The sequence below is a fragment of the Asterias amurensis genome, chromosome 15 (assembly GCF_032118995.1).
Source record: "Asterias amurensis chromosome 15, ASM3211899v1".
Classification (NCBI taxonomy): Eukaryota; Metazoa; Echinodermata; class Asteroidea; order Forcipulatida; family Asteriidae; genus Asterias; species Asterias amurensis.
In genome coordinates this window covers 14649090-14672723 of record NC_092662.1, presented here as the reverse complement: position 1 = coordinate 14672723, position 23634 = coordinate 14649090, and the positions used below count along the sequence as shown (strand labels likewise).

Genomic DNA, 23634 nt, shown 5'->3' with positions numbered 1-23634 from the left:
AGAAGTTGTACTTACTCTGAAGAAGGCTTGTTTCTTTACGTCCTCAGCGTCCCTCCTACTTGAACCAAGTCTCCTCTCTGGATTACGTCTCAATAACTACACAAAGATAAAATTAATCCATGAATATTCATTTCATTTCAATTCATTTAAATTATTCTGGTCAAAGACTCTCGTAAAAGCAAACTTAATCACTGTTCAAGCCAAGAACCCAATAAAGAGTAGACAGAAGTATCAGTTTTAGAAGTGGGAGGCAAATCCCCAAGAATATTCCAGGGAAAACCCACACAGTCGGGCGGGGACTGAAAACCCAATAACAGCCTCCGTATTAAACATGCCGGCGCTCTACCAACTGAGCTACATCAAGCCCTATTTTGACGGTCACCCTATTTAGTCAATATCTTAAGTTCAGACATTAGAAACATTCCAACCATAGCAGAAATTTAAGTGGACAACCCATAATGAGTATTTAGTGATCAAATCTATTTATTTTGTCAGTTTAATGTTATATTTGTTATCCATTTATATTTGGTAGTTGTTTACTTACCCTTCTCATGATAGCAATAGCTTCTGTGGATAAGAATCTTGGATAGCGGACTTCGTCGTTGACGATGCTATCAAATACTTCCTCTTCATCGTCACCAGGGAATGGAGACTAGGGACAAAATAAATCATAGAAATAATCAGACACTTGTTCGCGTTCACTTGGCCGGTGATCATATAAATCAGGGCTTGCCCTTAACACTAGCCCAAAACATTGTCTAGTAAAAACTGCTACGTGCACCTCTCAACTTGCCCTGTGGGCTACTAAGAACTGTGCAACCTACTTGTCTAACTGTGCAACCTACTTGTCTAAAATACTCATATTTCTTCCATTCAGATGTGAGTAATACATCTTTGAGTTAAAGTCAGTGGACACTATTGGTAATTGTCAAAGACTAGCCTTCACAGTTGGTGTATCTCAACATAATGCATAAAGTAACAAACCTGTGAAAATTTGAGCTCAATTGGTCTTCTAAGTTGCGAGATAATAATTAAAGAAAAATAACCCTTGTCACACAAAGTTGTGTGCGTTTAGATGCTTGATTTCGAGACCTCAAGTTCTAAATCTGAGGTCTCGAAATCAAATTCGTGGAAAATTACTTCTTTCTCGAAAACTATGGCACTTCAGAGGGAGCTGTTTCTCACAATGTTTTATACCATCAACCTCTCCCCATTACTCGTCACCAAGAAAGGTTTTATGCCAATAATTATTTTGAGTAATTACCAATAGTGTCCACTGCCTTTAATTTTTGAGTGTAACCTTATTTGCCTATACTGGTTGTGATTGCTACCATTATGCATCAGAAAGATACCTTCATGACAATATATATTTTAAATCTTGGCTACTAAAACTTCCTGTGGTCAAGTTAAACCCAGAGTATATTAGCTTGGTTGGCTACTTAACAACAAACTTAAGAGCAAGGCCTGTAAATAATAACAATTATAAAAGTAATAGGCATTTGTAATGCGCCAAACCTATGTTAAGAGATGTTCAAGGCAAAAGACAATGTAAACAAAAAAAGTACTCGTCCATAATATATCCAGTGAAAAGAAAGCAAAATAACAATTAGGGAAGACATACAATAGTTATAGCATACATGTAGTAGATAATATACCCAGTGAAAAGAAAGTAAAAGAACAATTGGGGAAGACATACAGTCATTATAGCATAGTACATAATATACCCAGTAAAAAGAAAGTAAAATAACAGCTAGGGAAGACATACAATAAAGAACAATGCAATGCAAAAAAATTATGAATTGAAGAAACACATCTTGAAAAGGGTGAGCTATCATAGTAACTTTGAAATTGTGTGCATCGGAAATATATTCAGGGAGTTTGTCCCAGAGAGAAAATCCAGCGTGTGAATGAAAGTACGAACATTCTGTTCATAGCAGGGTATACTTTTGGTCATTGTCAAAGACCAGTATCCTCACTTGGTGTGCGCTCCAACGTTTTCATACAATAACAAATCTGTGAAAATTTGGGCTTAATAATAGTTCATCGAAGTTGCAAGAAATAATGGGGGAAAAACACAATACAGCACAGAAATGAATGCTTTTGGATGTTGTCATCTCCAACTCAGAGGGTGGTATTTTTTATCAAAATTGTATAATATCAACAGCATGCCATTTGTAGAAATGTTCTTTAAAGACATTGGACACCTTTGGTAACTGTCAAAGACCAGTCTTCTCACTTGGTGTATTACGATATATGCACAAAATAACAAACCTGTGAACATTTGAGCTCAATTGGTGGGCGAAGTTCGAGATAATAATGGAAGAAAAAATAACCTTGTCACACGAAGTTGTGTGCTTTCAGATGCTTGATTTTGGGACCTCAAAATCTAATTGGAAAATTACTTTTTTCTCGAAAACTACATTACACAAGAGAGAGTCATTTCTCACAATGTGTTGAACTATTAACAGCTCTTCATTGCTTATTACAAAGTAAGTTTTCATGCTAACAATTATTTTGAGTAATTACCAATAGTGTCCAGTCAAAATATCATTTGATTCCCCGATCACACTTAAGACTGCACTCACCTCTCCTACGAGCATTTCAAATATAAGAACGCCGAGTCCCCACCAGTCTACCGCCCTCGTATACGATGGCTCGGTCAAGACCTCAGGAGCCAGAAACTCCGGTGTACCACAGAAGGTGCTGGTGCGGTCCCCGAAACCCATGCCTTCTTTACAGAGACCGAAATCAGCGATCTTCAGGAAGCCCTCTTGATCCAGAAGAAGATTGTCAAGCTTCAAATCTCTGTTGATCAAAAATAATAATTACAATTTATTTCTAAAACATAATTTATGGAGTATGCATGGTCTGATTTTTAATACTTTTGATAAACGAGGGCACATCTCAAAACCTTTTCATCTTTTACTTTTGTTACTCTGGAATTTATGTGGAAAATCTGACACAGAGGGCAAAATCTCACATATGACCAGTGCAGTATCTTGCCTGCCACAAAAGCCCCGGAATGTAAAAGATCATTCTTTTTCAAACAAAGGTTAAGTGGTATATGACCAGGCAATTAATCAAGACACCTACCTGTACACAATGTTGTTTTCATGCAGATACTGCAAGCCAAGTACGACACACGCTGCATAGAACCTGTATGTAGAAACAGAGATAACCACAATTAAACATAAAATACCATGAATACATACTGTTAAAATTGTACTCAATTTTCATTGTAGCCAAGCGGTCTAGTTCACCAGACCTAAGCAGCAGAGTGTAGGTTCCTATCATAATCATATTCCTTTGCTTCATAAAAAGTTTTGAAGGTTGTGCATTTTTGTACTATTAACCAGGTTCCTAGTGGATGATACCCATGCCTACGTCTTTCCTGACTGTGAATGGGTACCCTGTTTCAGCCCACAGGAGTTAGTGGCAACGTGCCACTGTTGGCAGTTGATTTGGGTAAAGTGTAGCCCTCACATTGAAGTGGCCATCTGGCCTTGTTTGTTGAGATGATCTTCCCGCCAACCTCCTTCATACAAACATTGGTTTAACATCTATGATTATGAATTGCACAAATCAAGAAATGGTGATTCAGTAACTAGACAATACTTATTAAGTCATTGTGAAATCAGTGGTTAGCTTGGTAAGATTTGAACCCATGATTGCAAATTCTGCAGTCTAACCACTGGACCACGATTAGCTTGGTAGGATTTGAACCCACAACCTTGTAATTGCAAGTCCTGCAGCCTAACCACTGGACCATGGTTAGCTTGGCAGGATTCAAACCCACAATCTTGTGATTGCAAGTCCTGCAGTCTAACCACTGGACCACAGTGTCCCCCCAAAAACTTACACAGTCCTAGACTCTGAGAAGACGTCTGTGTGTATATGCATCATGAGATCACCGCCGATAGCGTACTCCATTACAAAACAGACATGGGCCTCGGTCTGGAAGCAAGCAAACAAGTTGACTAGGAAGGGATGTCTCATACTGTTTGCTGTCTCAAAGATACGCTTCTCACACATCAAGCTGGAACAAGACAAGAAACCCTTGGTTTAATATAAGTTTAGTTTAAAGGCACTTAGACGCTATTGGTAGTTACTCAAAATACTTGTTAGCATAAAAACTTACTTGTTATTGGTCAATGGGAAGCTTTTGATAGTATAAAACATTGTGAGAAACGGTTCTCTCTGAAGTAACTTAGTTTTCGAGAAAGGGGTATTTTCCAGTAAAATATTTGAATTTTGAAATCAAGCATCTGATGAAAGCACACAACTTTGTGTGCAAGGGCGTTTTATCTTCCATTATTCTCTCGTTATTTTATGCATATGTTGAGATACACCAAGTGAGAAGACTGGTCTTTGACTATTACCAAAGGTGTCCAGAGTCTTTAATAGTTTTGAAGGCAAAGTATAATTGTTTAATCCAATATATTGATATAGGCTACACAAAAACAATTACCTGTGAAAATGTCCTTTCAAAAGGTGGTAGAGTTTGTTAGATAACATCGAACATCATGTGCATTTTATGTCCACGCAGGAAGAATAATCCGTCATTGAAATACACAATCTGAGAAACATTACTGTGTCAGTAACGCTTCTCAGTTTCAAAATTTATGAGATAAATACTGATAATTTTTCCATGAACACATTACAACTACTTCAAATTGCAATGATTCTCAAAGTGCTTTAGTCTATCGAAGTCTGCTGTACTTCTAACCAACTAAGTTTTTACTGCCATTAATTCTTAGAATGATTAAAGGAACACGTTGCCTTGGATCGGACGAGTTGGTCAAAACAAAAGCGTTTGTAACCGTTTTTTATAAAATGCATATGGTTGGAAAGATGTTTTAAAAGTAGAATACAATGATCCACACAAGTTTGCCTCGAAATTGCGTGGTTTTCCTTCTACTGTGCGAACTAACATGGTCAGCCATTTATGGCAGTCAAAATCTTGACCCCCATAAATGGCAGACGTGTTAGTCGACGAGGTAAAAGGAGACCACGCAATTTCGAGGCATATTTGTGTGGAACATTGTATTCTACTTTTACAACATCTTTCTACCCATATGCATTTTATAAAAAACGGTTACAAACGCTTTTCAAAGACCAACTCGACCGATCCAAGGCAACGTGTTCCTTTAACAAATGTATACCTTCCCTTATAGTAATGTTCTGAAAAATCAAACTCACTTAGTATTGAACATAAAAGTTACAGTTGCAGAAACAGTTGTGTAAACTATAAAATTAATTCTTAGAAAATTTGATTCTGATCATCTCACCTCTCTACCTCCTCCCTGGCAATGATGTCGCCTTTCTTGAGGGCTTTGATAGCAAATAATTCACCCGTGTTCTTATACTCGGCAAGGAGCACTTTGCCAAAGTGTCCTCGCCCAAGAACGCTGATACAGCGGAAGTTGTCCATACTGACAAAACTACTGGAACTAAACAGAGAGAAGAAAAGTAAAATGAAGATCAATCATAAACAGAAATTTATTGTACAATTTTTAACTCTCCTTAAACTTTCAAATTTACAATTCATTAGCAGGGATACATCAGAAGACATCAAACACAAAAAGCAGACTCTCTGTATTGAAATTCTGGCAAGATTTCCTTAACAATTTGTACCCAGGCCTAAGTAAAGAATAACGCCATGGGCCAACAAAGCAAGACTGGAGGTTCAGAGAAAACAAAAAACCCAGACCCACAACAAAAGCTTTTTTCACACTGTATCTCTAATCTCATATCCCCCTAAAATATAGCTCTGGGGAGGCCCAGGGAAAGGTCAAGCATCTGAAAGCACACATTTCGTGTGACAAGGGTGTTTTTTCTGTCATAATTATGTCACAACTTCAACGACCAATTGAGCTCAAATTTTCACAGGTTTGTTATTTTATGCATATGTTGAGATACACCAAGTGAGAAGACTGGTCTTTGACAATTACCAATAGTGTCTGACAGTGTCTTGAAGTAAATGACAAGTTTGACATCTGAAACAGTTGGGAGCGACTGGATCCGCTAGAAGTCGAAAGATCATCTGTTGCAGTCTTGCCATGAGCCGAACCTCTGATATTTATTTACTTACCTGATCTCATGCTGAGCTACAGCATTACTAGGTTGAGGTCTGGATGTAGATGGTGAGGGTACTATCGGTCTGGACTCGGACTCGGGGAGGTCTGGCGTTGGAGGTGCCGAGCCGGAACTTGGACTCTTCAGAAAATCAAAGGCAGATAACGCATCCTATTAATGGAAATAATAGTTGAAGGAATAGAATAGAGCATTGATTTTAAAGGAAAAGCAAAAGCAAAAGCATTGATAGTTATTATAAGCATCCTTTTGATCGAAGTTGAAGAACCATTTGAATCATATCATTTTTTACCAACGAGGAAATTTCCTGTGTATACAGGCCTGGTGAGTGTAATTTTGTGTCATTACAGGAAAGTAGTTTTGTTACAAGAATGTGTTTTAGCAACTACATGTGTACCAGGAGTCGAGTTTTTGGGGACCGCAGGACTTGTAGCTCAGAATTTTTACAGGATTGTGATAATATTTACAAGACCAAAATCAACATCACAAGAAACTAGAATCAAAATGAGAACATAGTTTTGTCATCTAAACTGTTTCTCATTGTTTGAGGCAAAGATGTTGCATTGAAAAAAGAAACAAAACAAAACCACCAGACTTGAGATGTCTTGAGTGTACTGGCCCATCCCTGAAACCGCTGGCCTCTGGCCAGTGGTCCAGTGCCAAACTGAAGCCATGACCATGGTCATTAACACACTCAGATTATGAAGTAAGGTCGAGCAAAGTACATGTTAAACCAAATATTTTGAACAACAAACTCACCCATAACAGAACACTCACCCATAACAGTATATCCAAAAAGAAACACCCCAACACAAAACACATCTTTGACTTGAAATTGACTATCAATCAATTCATTATCATTTGACTCTACTAAACACCTGTCGTATCCCATACCATCTGAATGGGAACACTGTGAGTGAAATGAGGAAGTCCGTGCAATAAAAATGACAAGACTGTGGTAGAACTGACTGACTACAGGAAATGTGTCTGTATTTTTCCTGGATCTCAAGGTCAGTACAAGTCGATATCCTGCAACGACTTTTACTTATTTAGACATAAATATGACTGCATAGCAATGCACGGCTTGAATTTGACACTGGACCACTGGTCCGAGATTTCAATGTCAGGCCAGCGGTGGATTTCACAAAGAGTTAAGACTAGTCTTATCTCGATCTAGGACGAGTTACTTGTCCTAACTTAGGACTAGCCAGTCAGCTTGAGTCTCACAATATCTTTCAAGCCTGCTGAGTATCACCCACAAAACAAAAGAGATAAATCTTCTCTAAGTCTTTTGTTCAAATAAAACAGCTTAGATGATACGTCGAGTTGAAACCAAGGGTTCTTTTCAGAACCACCCCAACTCGTCCAGAGATTATCATTACATGGTGTTACCGCAAACCTTCTACATGTATACATGTATATGATAAAAACCATGTTCTCATTTTGATTCTAGTCTCTTCTCATTTAAATTCTCGTCTTGTAAATAAACTCATGGCCTAGTAAAGATTCTGAGTTAGTTCTTGGGTCTTGTGGATTTTCACCCGAAATTCAAGCACTGAAATGCCTGATAATTCAAACAAAAAGATAATGGGATGCCAGAAAAAAGCTTTGAGATGAGATACATGCCAGGAACAGAAGACAGAGAGATGGCAATGTGAAGGAAACACAGATATGCAATTGAAGAGAAACAACAAATATAAACAGTTATCATAATCACAATACAGTAAACACAAACAAATTCCAACACAAACATTTCAAATAACAAGCTGAAAACAAGTTTGAGAAGTGTCTGCCAGAGAGTTAGACAGACAAATGTCCGCCCTACAGCTGGTCATATTGTAAGGACCATAACAAGTAGACAAGCATGTTAACAACAACATGAAGACATAAATGACAAAATGAAAACACTGTGTTACGACTACATGAGTGTAAGACGGACTAGGGTTTGCCCTATTTTTTTCCCCCCACAGAACTTGGTAAAGTACCGAGTATTTGGTGCTTAATATACATTGGTGTAATTTAAAAAAATCTAATTCTATAAAATGGTTCTATAAAACCGCTGCTAACACATAGGATTCGAACTGCCTTTAGCCACCGGGCTAGCTCGGTGGTCTAGTGGTGAGACATCTGCTCTAGCAATGGGAATGGTCATGGGTTTGAATCCCACCTGCGTGTGATTTGCCTGTGGATTATTTTCTCAAAACTTGGGAAAGTACTAAGTGCTAAGTACATATTGGTGTACAGGTAAAAACAAATAACATTCTTTATCCTTAATGCAAAACTAACATCTATTAATATATATTAAGTTTGTGGCAACACTATCTAGGTAGATTATGTTCTTTTGACAACTTGTCTTGCTTTATATTCTACTACCGCGGAGTAGATTTTCGGAATAAGGGAGACTTCTCAATTCTAAAAAGAACTGTCCTGCTTTTTATTACCTATTAGTTATTGAAGTGAACCTTACCTCTAACTCATTCTCTGGTACCCTCCTCTTCTCCCCTTGATCGCCGTTCGTCTTCTTGGGCGACGTCTCCATATTCTGGTTGATCTCGGGGAGTTCGCCGTCGAAGCTCAGCCTCTGCATTGGAATAGCCGGTCTTTCTCTGACCGGCGGGGGTAACGAGGAGCCTATCCCAGGGGGGCTGAGGGTGGAGGGTGAGTTACAGTTTGGAGGGATGGCTCGTTTCATTAGACGGCCCCAGGTGGCAACGTTGATGTTCATCTGGTTGGCTCGGAGGAAGTTTTTGCCTATTGAGACAAGCAAGATTAGAGATGTAAGTTTTCCTCTGTCTGTGTTCATACGGTGTTTGAAATCTGTAAATTTGGGGAGCTTTTTCACACTACTCTATTCTCCAAGGGGCAACCACACTCGGATCATTTTAACCCCTGATCTTACCCCTTGCAAATGGGAATACCTCGAGGAATAGCCACCCCACCCCTGCTTTTAAGTAGGGGTCAGTGGTAAAACCCTGGGGTAGTCATGAAACATGCAACCAAAACCCTGTGGAATAGGGACATAGGAGAGGACATGGTGAAAGTATTATTCCACAGGGATAAGAGATACAGTGTAAAAAGCTACTGACTAAACACAACAGGTGTTTTTAAGTCAAACAGATTAATCCGATCATGTCAAGCAGGGTTTGAAACTTTGCATGATGGGAGTATTTGATCAGTTGAGGTTTGCGGTAGCACTATGTGTAAATCTCTTTTGAATAGTGTTGTTTCTGAGATGAACGGGTGGTTGACAATGTGCATCATTAGCGATACAATACGCGAACTAATTGTCATATTCATATTGGGAATAGAAAACTGATTCAGACTTAAGAGTGCACTGTTGTGTCGTACCTTTGTATTTGGGGAATATCTTTCTTTGACGTTGAAGTTTCGTTCTCCTCTCAATGCTGGGATTAAAGAATGTAATCTGCAAAAGATATAAAGGAAATGCCACTACAATTAAACTAGAGGCATTTATTAAGTAAGTGCTTGTTTGAACAAAAACTTTTACTAAAGACATTGGACACTATTGGTAATTGTCAAAGACTAGCCTACACAGTTGGTGTATCTCAACAATGCATAAAATAACAAACCTGTGAAAATTTGAGCTCAATCGGTCATCGAAGTTGCGAGATAATAATGAAAGAACACCCTTGTCACACAAAGTTGTGTGGTTTCAGATGCTTGATTTCGAGACCTCAAATTCTAAATCTGAGGTCTCGATCTCAAATTCTTGGAAAAATACTTCTTTCTCGAAAACTATGTTACTTCAGAGGGAGTCGTTTATCAGAATGTTTTATACAATCAACAGCTCCCGATTACTTATTACCAATTAAGGTCTTATGCTGATAATTATTTTGAGTATTAACCAATAGTGTCCACTGCCTTTAAAACAAAGTCTGTGAAGTACATTAAAATGAGCAACACATTTTTTTGATGGCAAATAAAATTGTAATATTGCTGTCATCAAGCGATCAGATGGCGTAGTGTTGTCTTTCAACAATGTGGATTGGGTTTTCAGTTTCGCACAGCTCTCCTCTCCTCGTTTACAAATAAGTTTTTATGCTAACAATTATTTTGAGTAATAACCAATAGTCCACATAGACCACATGTAATAATTCAAGCACAACATAAAGGGAAAAAAATAAATAAACAAATAAAATAATTAAAAAGTCTTAACTTGGATGTTCACCAAAAGGCTGGAGAATCTCATCCCCTGTATAAATGAAATTAAATCAAAGGATGTCAAAACATACCTCGGCAAAGAGCATCCCTGCAGGTTCTAGGTTAAGACAGAGTCCATGTCTCTGGTTATCGAGGAAATCTTCTAGTCTTAGGAACTTCACGGCACATAACGACCTCCAGTCTTTGTAGAGTATAGAGATTTCCAGCTCTCGAGACTATCAGGAGAAAATTAAACAGTAAACATTATTTTTATATATTTGTTTATTCTAAATCTTTAGACATTTACACAAGGAATACTAGTACAGGGGCTGTCAAGGTTTATGCTTAAGCTGTCAAGGTTTATGCTTTAGAATAAAAACTGTCGCCTTTTAAAAGATGTGTACAACCAGACCCCTGCCAATGATTCGAGATTGCACACAAAAGGGTTATAAAATCACACAACAGAAAAAAAAACAGAGAAACCAAACCATTTTTTAAAATCCTGGCAAAAACAACACCCATAAAGAACCCTGAAAAAAATAAAAAAGAAAAAAAAGGAGGCAGGTATACAAATTAAAAAATAAAAAATAAAAATAAGACCTCGAATAACCCTCGAATGGACTCAAACTCTCTAGATCTAAAGCCCCACCCAAAAACTGGAAACCACAGAAAAACTTTGAAAAACCAAGAAGCAGGAATTATAAAAACCCAAAAGGTGCTCGCTCCCTCAGTGGCTTTTACACAACAACAACAACACCAAGCAAGACACTGCTTACTGAGATAATCTCAAGATACAATGCAAAAGTTTCAAACATACCTTATCTAGTTCCACACTAAATCTCTGATTCCAACACTGGTTACTGATGGGTTTAAAGGACGTCTGCGCAACAGAAACATTGTCTAACTTCAAGATGGCACCAATGTCATCTTAGGAAACAAAAGAGAAATTAAATTTGAAATATCAGAAATTAAAGAATGATTTTGGGGTTGAAGAAAGAAAAATTGACTGTATTGGGATTTGAACCAACGTTTCTGAAATACCATATTTGGGCCCAATTTCATAGAGCTGCTTTTAATAGAAGAAAATACTTCTAAAGAAATCCCAGCTTTGCAACAATGAGCAGGATATCAGTCACAAATTGTATATGTGACATGATGGTGTTTTGGCTGGTAACCTTATTTAAATTTACATATTTTTGTTTTTCTTAGCTTTAAAACTTCGTGCTTAAGCAGCTCTATGTAATTGGGCCCAGATGGTTGGCAAATGTTCTTGGGATACAAGTTACTTTAAAGTCAAAATCCGATGGTCTGAGTTGGCAACTTACTTGATAGTTCATCCCGTCTCGTACTGGACGACCGGCTGCCCGTTCGACCATGAAATGACGTCTTGCCCTTGAGAAGTCCTCTACTCTCCCCCGGACTGAACGCTCCTCCTGTTATTGAGTTGGACTTGGCTCGGTTTGGGATGGATTCTATCAGGTCTTGGCAGCCCATTAGACGTACCTCCAGTCGACCTGTTAGAGCGGCAGGTTTGGGGAGGGTTCCGTAGGACTGGAGAGTAAACCAAACATGAGATGATGATTTCATGATAATAATAAAAAAAAATTAAAGTATTTATATATGGTCTCAAAATCCGCCTAAACAGTCACTCGCTTTTCAGATTAAAGATGTAACGTTGAAAAACAAAAACTTGTCACATTTAGTTCATTTTGTTGAGCAGTTTACCAAGTTGTAATTTTAAACAACTTAAAAAAAGGAATTTTTCTCCCAGCCCCGTTGTTTTTCCTCATTCCAGAAACAAAAAACCCATTGATCTCTGGCCGTGCTCCGTGGGATGTGACTGGCTGCTGTAGGCACCCTTGCATGCCAGCAGGTCAAACACTTATCAGCTTCTCAAACACAACTCAGCTTCTCAACTGCAAGTAGGGGCTGCCGATGCACCCTTGCATGTCTCATGCCTCTTCAATAAACTTTCAGTTCATCTTCCAAAATAAGAAATCTTAACCTCCCCTCTTCAAAAATTTTGAGGAGTGTGTCTCTGTTCTTGATTTAAAATAATAAAAAAAAATATAAAAAACTAGAAGAAGGCGAGAAATCCTAAGTCTAGCTCAAAAAAGCTGCAAAGTTTTCTGTAAAATTTACATTTTCCCCATAGGGATGCCCCTTACTAGAGAAAAATTGCTGTGTCCCTTTTAAGAGCAAGGTTCAAGGACTACACTTACCAATGACTTTCCACTAGCGAGTTCATCTCTGATTTGCTGCATCTTGTCGATGTGATCAGGAGGCAACTCGGTTATTCTCTTCTCCAGAGCTAGTCTCAGAATATCCAACTTATGGTTAGACTCCACCATTCCTTTCTCAGCCTTCACACACAAACCAAAAACACAGATGTAAGATAAAGGTTAGACTCCACCATTCCTTTCTCAGCCTTCACACACAAACCAAAAACACAGATGTAAGATAAAGGTTAGACTCCACCATTCCTTTCTCAGCCTTCACACACAAACCAAAAACACAGATGTAAGATAAAGGTTAGACTCCACCATTCGTTTCTCAGCCTTCACACACAAACCAAAAACACAGATGTAAGATAAAGGTAAAACTGAGCATCTTTTCCAATCAGCGGCAGGCTAAATGAAAGTTATCATTTATGCGCATATTTATATACACAAGAAATCAAATGTGACAATGTCATTCCACCGCTACAGTATAGAGAAATAACACATTTGAATGTTTGAATGGGTCTGTACATTAATTTAAAAACTTCCATGCTTGAATTTCCTTATTTACCGTTCGGCAGATGGAACGTCTATTTCTCAAACATTAAATAAAGCTTACCTCTGCTAAACTTTTCCTATCGGATGATCTACTTTCGCTCAGCATTTTGGTGACATTCTTTAACCCTTCCACGACGGCGAGTTCAATCTTAAAATGGTGTCTTAACTCCTCAATCCTGAACTCTAGAGGGCTTAGATGTAGATCAGCCGCAGACGCTCTGCGGTATCCTGTAAACACACAGACAAAAGAGAAGTATTTGATGTTTATTTTTTTTACTAACACTCACTGAAAATATCTCAGCTATATAACAAAAACTGCTACAGTGTACAGCAGGCCTTGAAATAACCCACAGCAATTGATGTGGTGCCCTGGGCCCAATTTTAAAAAACTTGCTTAGCACAGGAAAATCGTGCTCCGGAAAAACAGGTTACCAGCCAACACTTCATTTTAAAACTTAAACTCCATGGTTTACATTGTTTGTACTGGTGCCCCACTCGTTTTTATGCTAAGCAAATAAATCTGACACTAAATTACTGGCACTAAACAAGTTCAGAATATTTATCCTGCTGGCATAAGTCGAGCCATGACAGCAAGAAGCACACATGATTCATGCTGTGGTCAGTCTAAAATTACCCTTCATCATGGCTCAAAAAGCAAAAAAGCACAACGTCCAATATTCAAGTTATAACCAGGGAAACGATGACAAGCTAAATTACAAAATAATTTGGGGGTTAAAAAAAGATCAAGAATCAATGTATAATACAGTGTGCTATCATTACTTGGTACTCACCCACAAGACAAAAAATCATGATGGCTTAAAAATGTTCTTTGTCCAACACAAATCACAGCTCAAGATCAAATGACCGTTCAGTCAGTGATGGTCAAATTATAACCAACAACCAAACACACACGTACACAAAGTCACTCAACAAGCAGTTAATATACAGGTAGTTGGCATTGACTTTCTGAACAGCACTATGTGGATGCGTGGGACCAAACTGAACCAAACTGTAGTTTGTTTTGAGAGTAGGCAATAAGTTTTACAGCAATAACCAGTCCTGGCCGTAGAAAAGAATCCACTTCTTGCTGCACAGACTGTAAATTAATGGTGTCTCAACCAGCTAATGCGTTTAACATGTGGTGTTAGAGAAGCCAGTCAGCCAAACCACAGAGAGGGGCAGCGAAAAGCCAACAACACCTGCATTGTTTTCACCACATGTGGTTTAGTTTGTACACACAAGCAAAATAGCCAATGGGTATGGCAAACCCTTGCAACTGTTGTTTGTATAATATGTGACTCATAAACAATCAACATAAAGGCCAAATGAAAATATTGACTTGTTTCTTGGAGGGGAGTGGTTGAAAAATTGTTAAAGATTTTCCTACTTTTTACGAGGGCATGTTTTGATTAATGTCAAAACAGCTTGCAATAATTTGCTCAGAGAAAAGAGGTATTTTTTGTAAATTTACCTAAAATGACAGGGGACTTTGTAAAATAAAATATTTGTTGAATAAGAGAAAACAAACTTTTACAGACGAGTATTTTAAAAACTCAAATATTACCTATTGCTTATAAATGATCTTATGGCTGGATTTATGCAAATGAAAAATAAAACAGTGAAACTGAAATGTGAAAATCAATTACATGTAATTTGCATTAAAACTACAAAGATAAATAGCTTAAATAGCTCGATACCTCAGTGGGTTTATAATGCAAGCACGTTAATCAGGAGGTTGTTGGTTCAAATCCTGCTCTAGTACATTTTTCTTCCTTCAACCACAAATCATTTGCATTCTGTCAAAATCTCTATGATCTCTTACACTCATAGCAGAACAACCAAGCACACTGGATTGAAATGAAACTACTTGTGTGGAAGTGTCGTGGCCGAGCAGTTAAGAGCACCAAATTCAAACTCTGGTGTGCTGATCAGCAGAGTGTGGGTTCAAATCCCCAGCCGTGACACTGTGTCCTTGAGCAAGACACTTAACCATTGCTTCATCCTTCGGATGGGACGTAAAGCCGTTGGTCCCATGTATTGTGTAACGCATGTAAAAGAACCCAGTGCACTTATCGAAAAGAGAAGGGGTTCGCCCCGGTGTTCCTGGTTGTGGTTGCTTAATGTGCCGTAGCACCTTGTAAACCCTTATAAGGTGCTAAATAATTGGGTCTCAGAATTCATCACTGCAATAACCTATCTTTCTGAAAGTTTGTATATACTCAGCGCCTTGAGTACCTTGTTTGGTAGATACGTGCGCTATATAAGACTTCGATATGATTGTTATTATTAATAAGTCTGATTTGAAAGTCTACAATTTTGAAGGTAATCCCTGAAGGGTTTGTCAAGATTACCAAACAACCACATTGACTCATTAATCACTAGCCTAGGGGGTCAATTCCAATCCCCAGAGTACCTACATGGATGTGCACACAATGGGCTTTTGTTACTGAGAAAAGATTCATGAGTAATGAGGTGTGAATTTCAATTCAATGCTGATTCAAATGTTTTGAGTGCAGTGCACTTCAATACAGCTTCATAATATGAAGTCATCTGTGGGCTAATCAAATAACCTCATTGATCAGTGCACATTTCCTTAAGCCGTTTAGCAGAAAGTACTGCTTGACAAATTTCTTTGCTAAGCAAAAATTGAGTGGGGCACCAGTCACAACAAACTTGGTGTAATTTTGGCTGGTAACCTGTTTCTTTTAAGCAACACTCTTCTTTGCTTGGCAAGTTGTTTAAGTGCTTACAGGCGTTATGAAATTGGGTCCTGATTATAAGAGATTTTTATGTAATCTTACGATGAAGTGAAAAATAACTCTGTTCCTGTAAACATTTTGAACCACAGGCCTTGTTGGTTTTCCTGAAGGAATTCAAGCCCTGAACACAGTACAAATTTTGTCACAAAATGTTATAAATACTTACAAAATAAAAAAAAACACACTGAAACATGTAGAGTTTGTTATTTTACGAGAGTGAAAGACCCGATCTGCAAGTTGCAGCTATTACATGGGTGTGTAACTAAACATCACAGTATGATGTAACTGAAATTAATTTACACACTTGTGACTCATACATGTAATCTCTTTACCAATTTGCCACCCAACCAGTTCAATGTATTAAATGCACAATAAAGTTTGATTACACTCCATGAACCCATGCATGACAGGGTTTAGAAACTTGGATCGGATGAATAGCGCCCTCATGTGCTAAACATGATCAAAATTGCAACAAAAGCTCAGGCCTGGAATTTTTATTTTGTTGAACATGTTGAAAGAGCAGGACTATTTTCATTTTGGCAAAGGCCACTTGAATTGGAAAATCTTAAAGTCAATGGTAAGATTTTGAAGGGCACCAAGGCAAACAAGGGCAATGGAGACCATGGCCTCATGCCAAACCCTTGTACCCTTTTGTGGTTAGCACTGGTTAGTACTCCCCAAGTTAGTACAAATTTATTTGTATTATCATAAATATTTTATCTGGCTTGACGTTCTGTAGGCCCTATATTCACTAGAAGTTCAAGTGAAATCTGACTTGGAATCTGATTTTTTCTTTATTCCATAATTTAACAAAACCCGGAAGGAAATCAGCACTGATGATTTTAAAAGAAGAAAAAGTTAATTTCGAGGGCGAAAATTTTACTACAATAGTTTGGGCACTTTAACACTTGTCCCAACTTTCGGGCAGTTTGTAAAGTTTGGGCAGAACAGTGTAAACAAGAAAAAATTAACTTGAGTTGATGTACCCGCAAGTTTACTATTTATTTATAGTTTCTTCCTAAGTGTAAACAACCTTAACATATCTTACCGAGATCTGCGCCATCAACATTTGGGGCGATTGTCCAAACCATAGTTTGGGTGATTGTCAAGTTCGGACGGAACATTGTTATCTTACCTAGATCTGCGCCATCAGCATTTGACGAGTCGCCGAACTGACTATTCCCGGCCATCTGCTGTACTTTAATGACCTCCATCTTAATGACTTCAATCTTCACTTTACTGTCTTGCAACATCTGTTGAGCTTCGGCCAGTAACTTCCGATCCTTCGTCCCCGACGTGTACATCTGAATCATGTTCTCCGCGCCTTGCTTCACCTTCATTTCGATCGCTAGCTGCTTCTCCAGAGCTAGGACGCGACTGTTTGGAGCCGGACCGGTGCGTAGGGCCCCGGTGTCGTCCGACGTAGAGCCATCTGATTTGACTGGGGACAGGGGGCTTGCATCACCTGTAGATAGGAATAGAGGATTGAGATTCATGGTTAAAAAGATGAATTAAATAGTTTGGAGACTTCCTTAGCTTGATAAAGCTTTCAACCTGCAGTAGATTAAGCCTCGTGGGAAGATGGAATTGTTACTTCACCAAAACAGAGGAAATGAAAACAATTCAGTGATTGTGTATAGTATTTTTTCAGTTTTGAATGGTAAAACTGAAAATAAAAATAGAAGAAATCAGCTGATCCGAGGAAAAGTTGCACGCCAGGTAAAACAGTTGCAGAAGTGATGTAACTGAAGTTACATGATACAATAAACCACAAGGGAAACTGACTAGTGTAAATTGTTAAATAATTTAGGGCTCGACTGAAGAAAGTTTATTAGAGCAGGACGTGAACCAACGACCTCCGGATAAATGTACCAGCGCTCTCTCCCTGTAGTATTTTACCTCAAATTTTTGTTTGAAAGTGTCCATCAGAAAAATGACAAACGTTAGCTGTCATGTGACCAGGGATCACTCCGAAATTACGATATAACCTGGGAAGCGGCCAGAGGATCATCACCTTAAAGGGGGTGCAACTTAAAGATGAGATAGCACAGCTTAACGCCACATCATGGACTTGAGGGTATATCTTCAAGTATCAATAAAACACCCTTAATACTAGTACTTCATAAAATCCTTCTGTACAAAAGCAGTTGGTATAGCTACAAAAAAAAAAGACCTCTGCAAACTTTTTAGTTGGAATGCATCAATTTTGGCACGGACATAAATGTAAAGCATTTACTATCATATTGCATGTAATTGATGTCAAATGGTAATATCTCGCCAGCCAATTTTTAAAATTGAAACTTCCTTCCTTGTCTTCTCTCCACTTGGCTACATGCATGCATGTATACTCAGTGATTAAGTTTGCTTGTCTGAGAGTTCTTGGCTTTATAACCATAATAAATTAAATGGACTTAAATGCTGGTTACATATCAAGTCTTCAGGACAGTAGGACTAACTGTCCTCTATATATAGGCAAGATTTAACCTTTTTTTTTAAGGACAAACAGTAGTTTCACTCTAGTATTTATAATAAAACCTTGAGTGTTATTACTATAAGACCTCTGCACAGTCTCAAAGATGAGTCATAAGTTGTATACTACTGCCCTCTCAGTCTCAAAGTCACATTGGAAAATGAAAACTGATGACCAAGAAAGTTTCAGTTTGGTAACCGGACAGCTTCTCTGATGTAAGTGAAACAAAGATGATTTATAAAAACTAAAACAGTACGCCCACACACAACTAAATCACTGCCAAGTACATGAAGCAGCTACATGTAGTGAAGCAAGTAAAAGCCATGGTTTCTTTCACTTCAGATGTACATGTACACAGTTACACAGTCCATAGGCACTCCCTAAAAACTTTCTGCGCAATGATACACTGTGGGATGCCAATCCTCTAATACCTCGGCTTACTCTAACAGCCTCATGCTCTCGCTCCTGTCTTTGTACAAAGTTAATTCCTTATTTTACTATTTGCTTTTAGATTATTTTGTTTTTGTATAATTTAATGCACATTAGATTTGTTAAATTTCTATGCACTGTTTAATTCTCACAATTGTTCTTTTTTCAACAAGAGAATGGAATAAACGTATTCTTGAATTGAATACGTATTCTGCTCATCCAGCAGTAGGACAACAGGGCCCAATTTCAAGCTGTTATAAAGCAGAAAATACTGCTTGACAAACTTCTTTGCTGAGCAAAAATTGAGTCGGGCACCAGCCACAACAATTCAAACATGTAACATGTAATTTGGGCTGATAACCTGTATCTGCTAAACAATATTATAACACCCCTTACCCACATTCTGCCTTTTCATTGGTTAGAGCGCGTCACATGATATGTCCTAGTATTGCTAGACGACGGCCGTGTGATAGTGCATCGGTTTGCCGTGTGCTAGTCCGAAAGACTAGCACACGGCGTGCAGTACCCAGACGTCCGTTGCGTGTACCAGGATGATAAATGAATAGTCTGTAACCATTTCGGATTACATGCAGAGCACAGTAAAAGTTTTCGCAATCTGTATTCGCGTCGTCCGTGGATTGTAGCATTCAGGTCTGTAAAGTCTGTACATTATTTAGAAATGTTTGGGGTGTTATAAAACAAATATTGACTGCTGTTACTCCTGCAATGGATTAAACTATGACTCCATCGGTGATCCCCAGAGCGTTCTATTTTCCCTCGGCTTCGCCTCGGGAAAATAAAACGCTCCAGGGATCACCTCGGGAGTCACAGTTTTAACCATAGCACTCGAAGCAGTCAATATTTGTATACTATTCTGTGCTTTAGCAAACTTGCTGTGCTTCTTTTATGTAATTTGGCCCTGGTTCCTCAAACTCAACCCTTATAAATTGCATGACCTTCAATCTCAACCTAACTTTGATTTATCTAGCAGGGTTTCTTCTTAACTTTATAAATGAATAGCCAGCAGGGCCAGTTTAGCATGGTACATGTCATTTTCACTGATGTGCCAGCTTTTTCAATGGCCCATTTTGGGGGATTTCTTTTTAACATACATGTACAATTAAGCATGCATTGGACTATGTATGTGAATGTGTTTTGAAGCAATATGAACAATCGGAGGTTTACATGTTGCAGTGGCAAGCAATCAAGTAGCCAGCCAGCCAAACTAGTTGGACAGTCCTTGTGTACTGTACCAACTGGCATTTGACCAGCAGACCACTGAGGATTAAGTGATATAATCTCCCTTCCTCCATGATCAGACCAGTAAAGCTACTTGTATCATGAGACCATGGAGGTAGAGAGACAGTCCATAAAGATACTTCAGTCCAACGGATTCCATTTTAGTCCCTGGCACACCAAGGACTATTCAGCCCTAGGGGCGTTTTCAATAATAGAACTCACTGCAAGGAAAAGTACAATCACATGGAATGGTCTTTTTGTTTGGTTTGTCTACAGTCAGTGGCTGCAGTGCCAATGCCATACAACCCTAGATTCCCCTCCCCCCTTCACTGTGTAGTTTTTGATGCTCTTCAATAGGACTTGGGATGCAGGGCACTGACCATTGATTATTACATGTACAGTAAACAGCATTTAATATAGGCCCCTACACATTACGTAAATTGCATAGCCCTAGTGCAATCATCGAGTGTATATGTTCATTTGCGCAAGACCACAGGCCTCCAAAATAGCCCTGCAGCCGATTTCACGAAACGCTAGGATTAATCCTATCAGGAGTTCGGACGAGTAATTCGTCCTAACTTAGGACTAATCTTAAGGTTTGCATGCTACAGTGCAGGGCTGGGACTAGTACTCAAGTCCTAAGGTTAATCCTAAGTTAGGAAGAGTTTGGTGAAATCGACGACTGGCACCCACAGTAATTGCCGTGGTGCCCTGTACTTTTGCTGCGGTGCTCTTTGCAGAGTTCCAATATAAAATTAAAGGAGTACCCCTTTCCAGAGGAAAATTGCTGTGCCACTTCAAACAAGAAAGAAATTGAAGGCCTGAAAGCAACTAGTTTCAACTGAAGAACGTGTATTATAAATGACACATCAATACATTATAACCAAGGTTTTAGCCAGGATTTGGTAAAAGGGTGTCCAAATTTGCTGGAAATTTTAAAACTGGGTGTCCAAATTGTTCACCTACAATAAATTTACATGTAAATGACAGATGAAACAGGGTGTCCAAATTAAAAACAGGGTGTCCAAAAGACACCCAGACACCCCTCTGGCTAACACTATGATTATAACATCAAAACAAACGGCCTACATCATGACTAACACTGATGTCTGTGGGTTATTTTATTTATGCAATATTGCATACTTCATCAGTCAAGGGCCTGTGTACTTGTATTGTTCGTTCCTTCCTCCATGACCGTACATACAGTACAAACCTACACTTACAGGGCCCTACATGTGTATGCAGGTTTCAGAGAATAACAAACTTACAAGCAACATTCACTACAGTATTGTAAACACTGCTTCAATTCAAACGTACATGCCAACAGGCTTACAGGCCATCCAGAAACTGCACTAGTCACACTGTGGGCTGAACTAGTGACTGTGACCTTTGCCCCCTTGTCCTATCCTAGTAATGAATCATCTCTCATGAAGTCAAACAAACTCTAATGATAGTGAAAATTTGAATGGATTGGGTTATTTGCCCCAATTACATGTACACACCCCGACACTATTCTACAGTAGGATAGGCCGTACATGGACTTGAATGTAATAAGGTCTTGAATTTCATCCTTCTTTCGAAGGGGCACAGCAATTTACCTCTGGTAAAGGAGCGCTTCTACACTGTACGTGTACATACTTTGTCAGAGGAAAATTTTTAATTTGTATTGGAACTTTGCTAAGGGCAACACAGCAAAAGCACAGGGCACCACGGCAATTGCCGTGGGTGTCGTGGGTTATTTCAAGGCCTGGTACAGTAACATACACAGCAGGTGTAAATACTATAATAATACATGTATCCATGTAGGCCTACATGTACATTATGCGTTGACAAGAGGTACTTATTTCTTAAAGCTATTAGAGATGTTTGTTGTCAGCAAATTTACAAGTAAACAGCGAATTGTTTTGCTGCCATCATCTGTCTGATAACCCAAAAAACTTGTTTAGATCATGTTTAGAGAATACAGTCTTACAATAGCCAGAGAGGTGTCTGGATGTCTTTTGAACACCCTGTTTATTTTATACAGTAAGCAAAGAATTTGGACACAATTTTTCAGCAAACTTGGACACCCTTAGCTACAAAATAATCTGGCTACAACCTTGATTGTTTTTATATTCTTTGTACTGTTGGATGCTAACACGTAGATCTGTGCCAGCATGGAGTGAAAGTCACACCAAAGAAAATGTCTGCAATATTTTTGTGGTTTCCTCTGGGAAGTGGACAAGGAAGTAGCGCTGTTTTAAAATCTACTTTGAAAAAAACCTTATTAATAATGACATGAACTGCACTGAGCATCGCTTACCACAGGTGACTGAGTACCATAATACTGTACCTTCCAGATACATGTACATTGTACATTCAGGGCTGTATGCTTCATTTATGAAAGGGCAAGGGCACCAAGGCATTTTTGTCTTGGTAAAGGGCACCCTATGATAAAATTGAAAATTTGTACTGGAGCATTTCAAGGACACCAAGGCAATGACCAGGGGACACGGAGGCAATCGCCTTCGATGCCTCCATGAAGTATCAGGCCAGTACATTTATACAGAAATCTTTTCATAATGCAAAGTGACATTCGTCAGATCAATTATTTACATTCTCAATGCTTGAACTTCACCAAGCCATGACAATTACCGTTATTGCAGGGCTCTTCACATGCACTAAGGTAATGCAGTGTATCGAGCCGATACGCTCCAATTTGCATGCCGATACTTGCGAATTGCAGGCCTGATACTTCACGAAGGCAACGAAGGCGATTGCCTCCATGTCCCCTGGTCATTGCCTTGGTGCCCTTGAGATGCTCTAGTACAAATTTGCAATTTCATCATAGGGTGCCCTTTACCAAGACAAAAATGCCTTGGTCCCCTTGCCCTTTCAAAAACGAAGCATACAGCCCTGGAATTGTGTGGCGATACATGTACATGCAAATTGGTGGCCAATGAGCAACAAAATAACATCAAAAGTAAAACCATTGCTGTAGATTGCACAGTTAGGGACTTTTAAAACCAAGATTTATAAACAGAGAGTATAAAACATATCGATGACCTTGTTTCAATTCAGCGTGCTTCAGTTAAACATCCCAAAATGCTGATGCCAAAAAATAACATCAAGAGAAAACAATAACCATGCTCTAGAGTGCACAGTGGGTTTTAAAACCAAGATAAACACAGAGCAGAAAACATTCCGAAGACCATGTTTCAACTCCGCGTGCTTAAGCCAAATATCCCCCAAATTTTGGTCCAGAAATGCCCCCAGTTTTAAACACCTAGGGAGAACCCTCAAGCCTGGAATTACTCAGAGGCCTCGAGGGCAATGGTCTTCGTTGCCCTGGTCTTGGCCTTGGTGCCCCTTCAAAATACTCCCATAGGCATTAGATTTTCCAATGGAAACTTGTGCCCTATGCAAAATAAAAATGGCCTTGCCCTTTCAAAGATGAAATTCCAGAACTGAACCCTGATAGTGCCTCCTACCTCATCATATCATAAAAATATTCAAACAAAAGTTCTACTTTTTCCTCTCAGATGTTTTCCGAGCAGGATATCGATTTATCCACTTGAGAGACAAATTCAAAGCAAAATTCCTGACAAATGCACAAGTATGTACATGACATCTATGAATGCACAATGCCTGAAGCACCACAGCATCCAAACCAATGTAATAATATAATCATAATAATAATGCCAACATAACCTGACCACAAGAATAA

General features: G+C 38.7%; 1 protein-coding gene across 2 annotated transcripts in view; it reads right to left on the bottom strand.

The window, feature by feature from the left end:
* LOC139948391 (serine/threonine-protein kinase N2-like) overlaps positions 1–23634 on the bottom strand; it is a 42759-nt gene that overhangs the window by 5786 nt on the left and 13339 nt on the right. Inside the window, exons 3-17 of one of the 2 annotated variants that reach the window (XM_071946532.1) lie at positions 16926–17255; positions 13093–13259; positions 12477–12617; positions 11580–11805; positions 11072–11181; positions 10347–10490; positions 9442–9517; positions 8561–8844; positions 6092–6246; positions 5289–5450; positions 3860–4036; positions 3094–3156; positions 2586–2805; positions 545–652; positions 16–96 (exon numbers count right to left, since the gene is read on the bottom strand). In XM_071946532.1, the coding sequence (XP_071802633.1) occupies positions 16–96; positions 545–652; positions 2586–2805; positions 3094–3156; positions 3860–4036; positions 5289–5450; positions 6092–6246; positions 8561–8844; positions 9442–9517; positions 10347–10490; positions 11072–11181; positions 11580–11805; positions 12477–12617; positions 13093–13259; positions 16926–17255 (2444 nt within the window). The remainder of the gene's footprint in view (positions 1–15; positions 97–544; positions 653–2585; positions 2806–3093; positions 3157–3859; positions 4037–5288; positions 5451–6091; positions 6247–8560; positions 8845–9441; positions 9518–10346; positions 10491–11071; positions 11182–11579; positions 11806–12476; positions 12618–13092; positions 13260–16925; positions 17256–23634) is intronic. The other variant, XM_071946533.1, reaches the window with a different exon arrangement.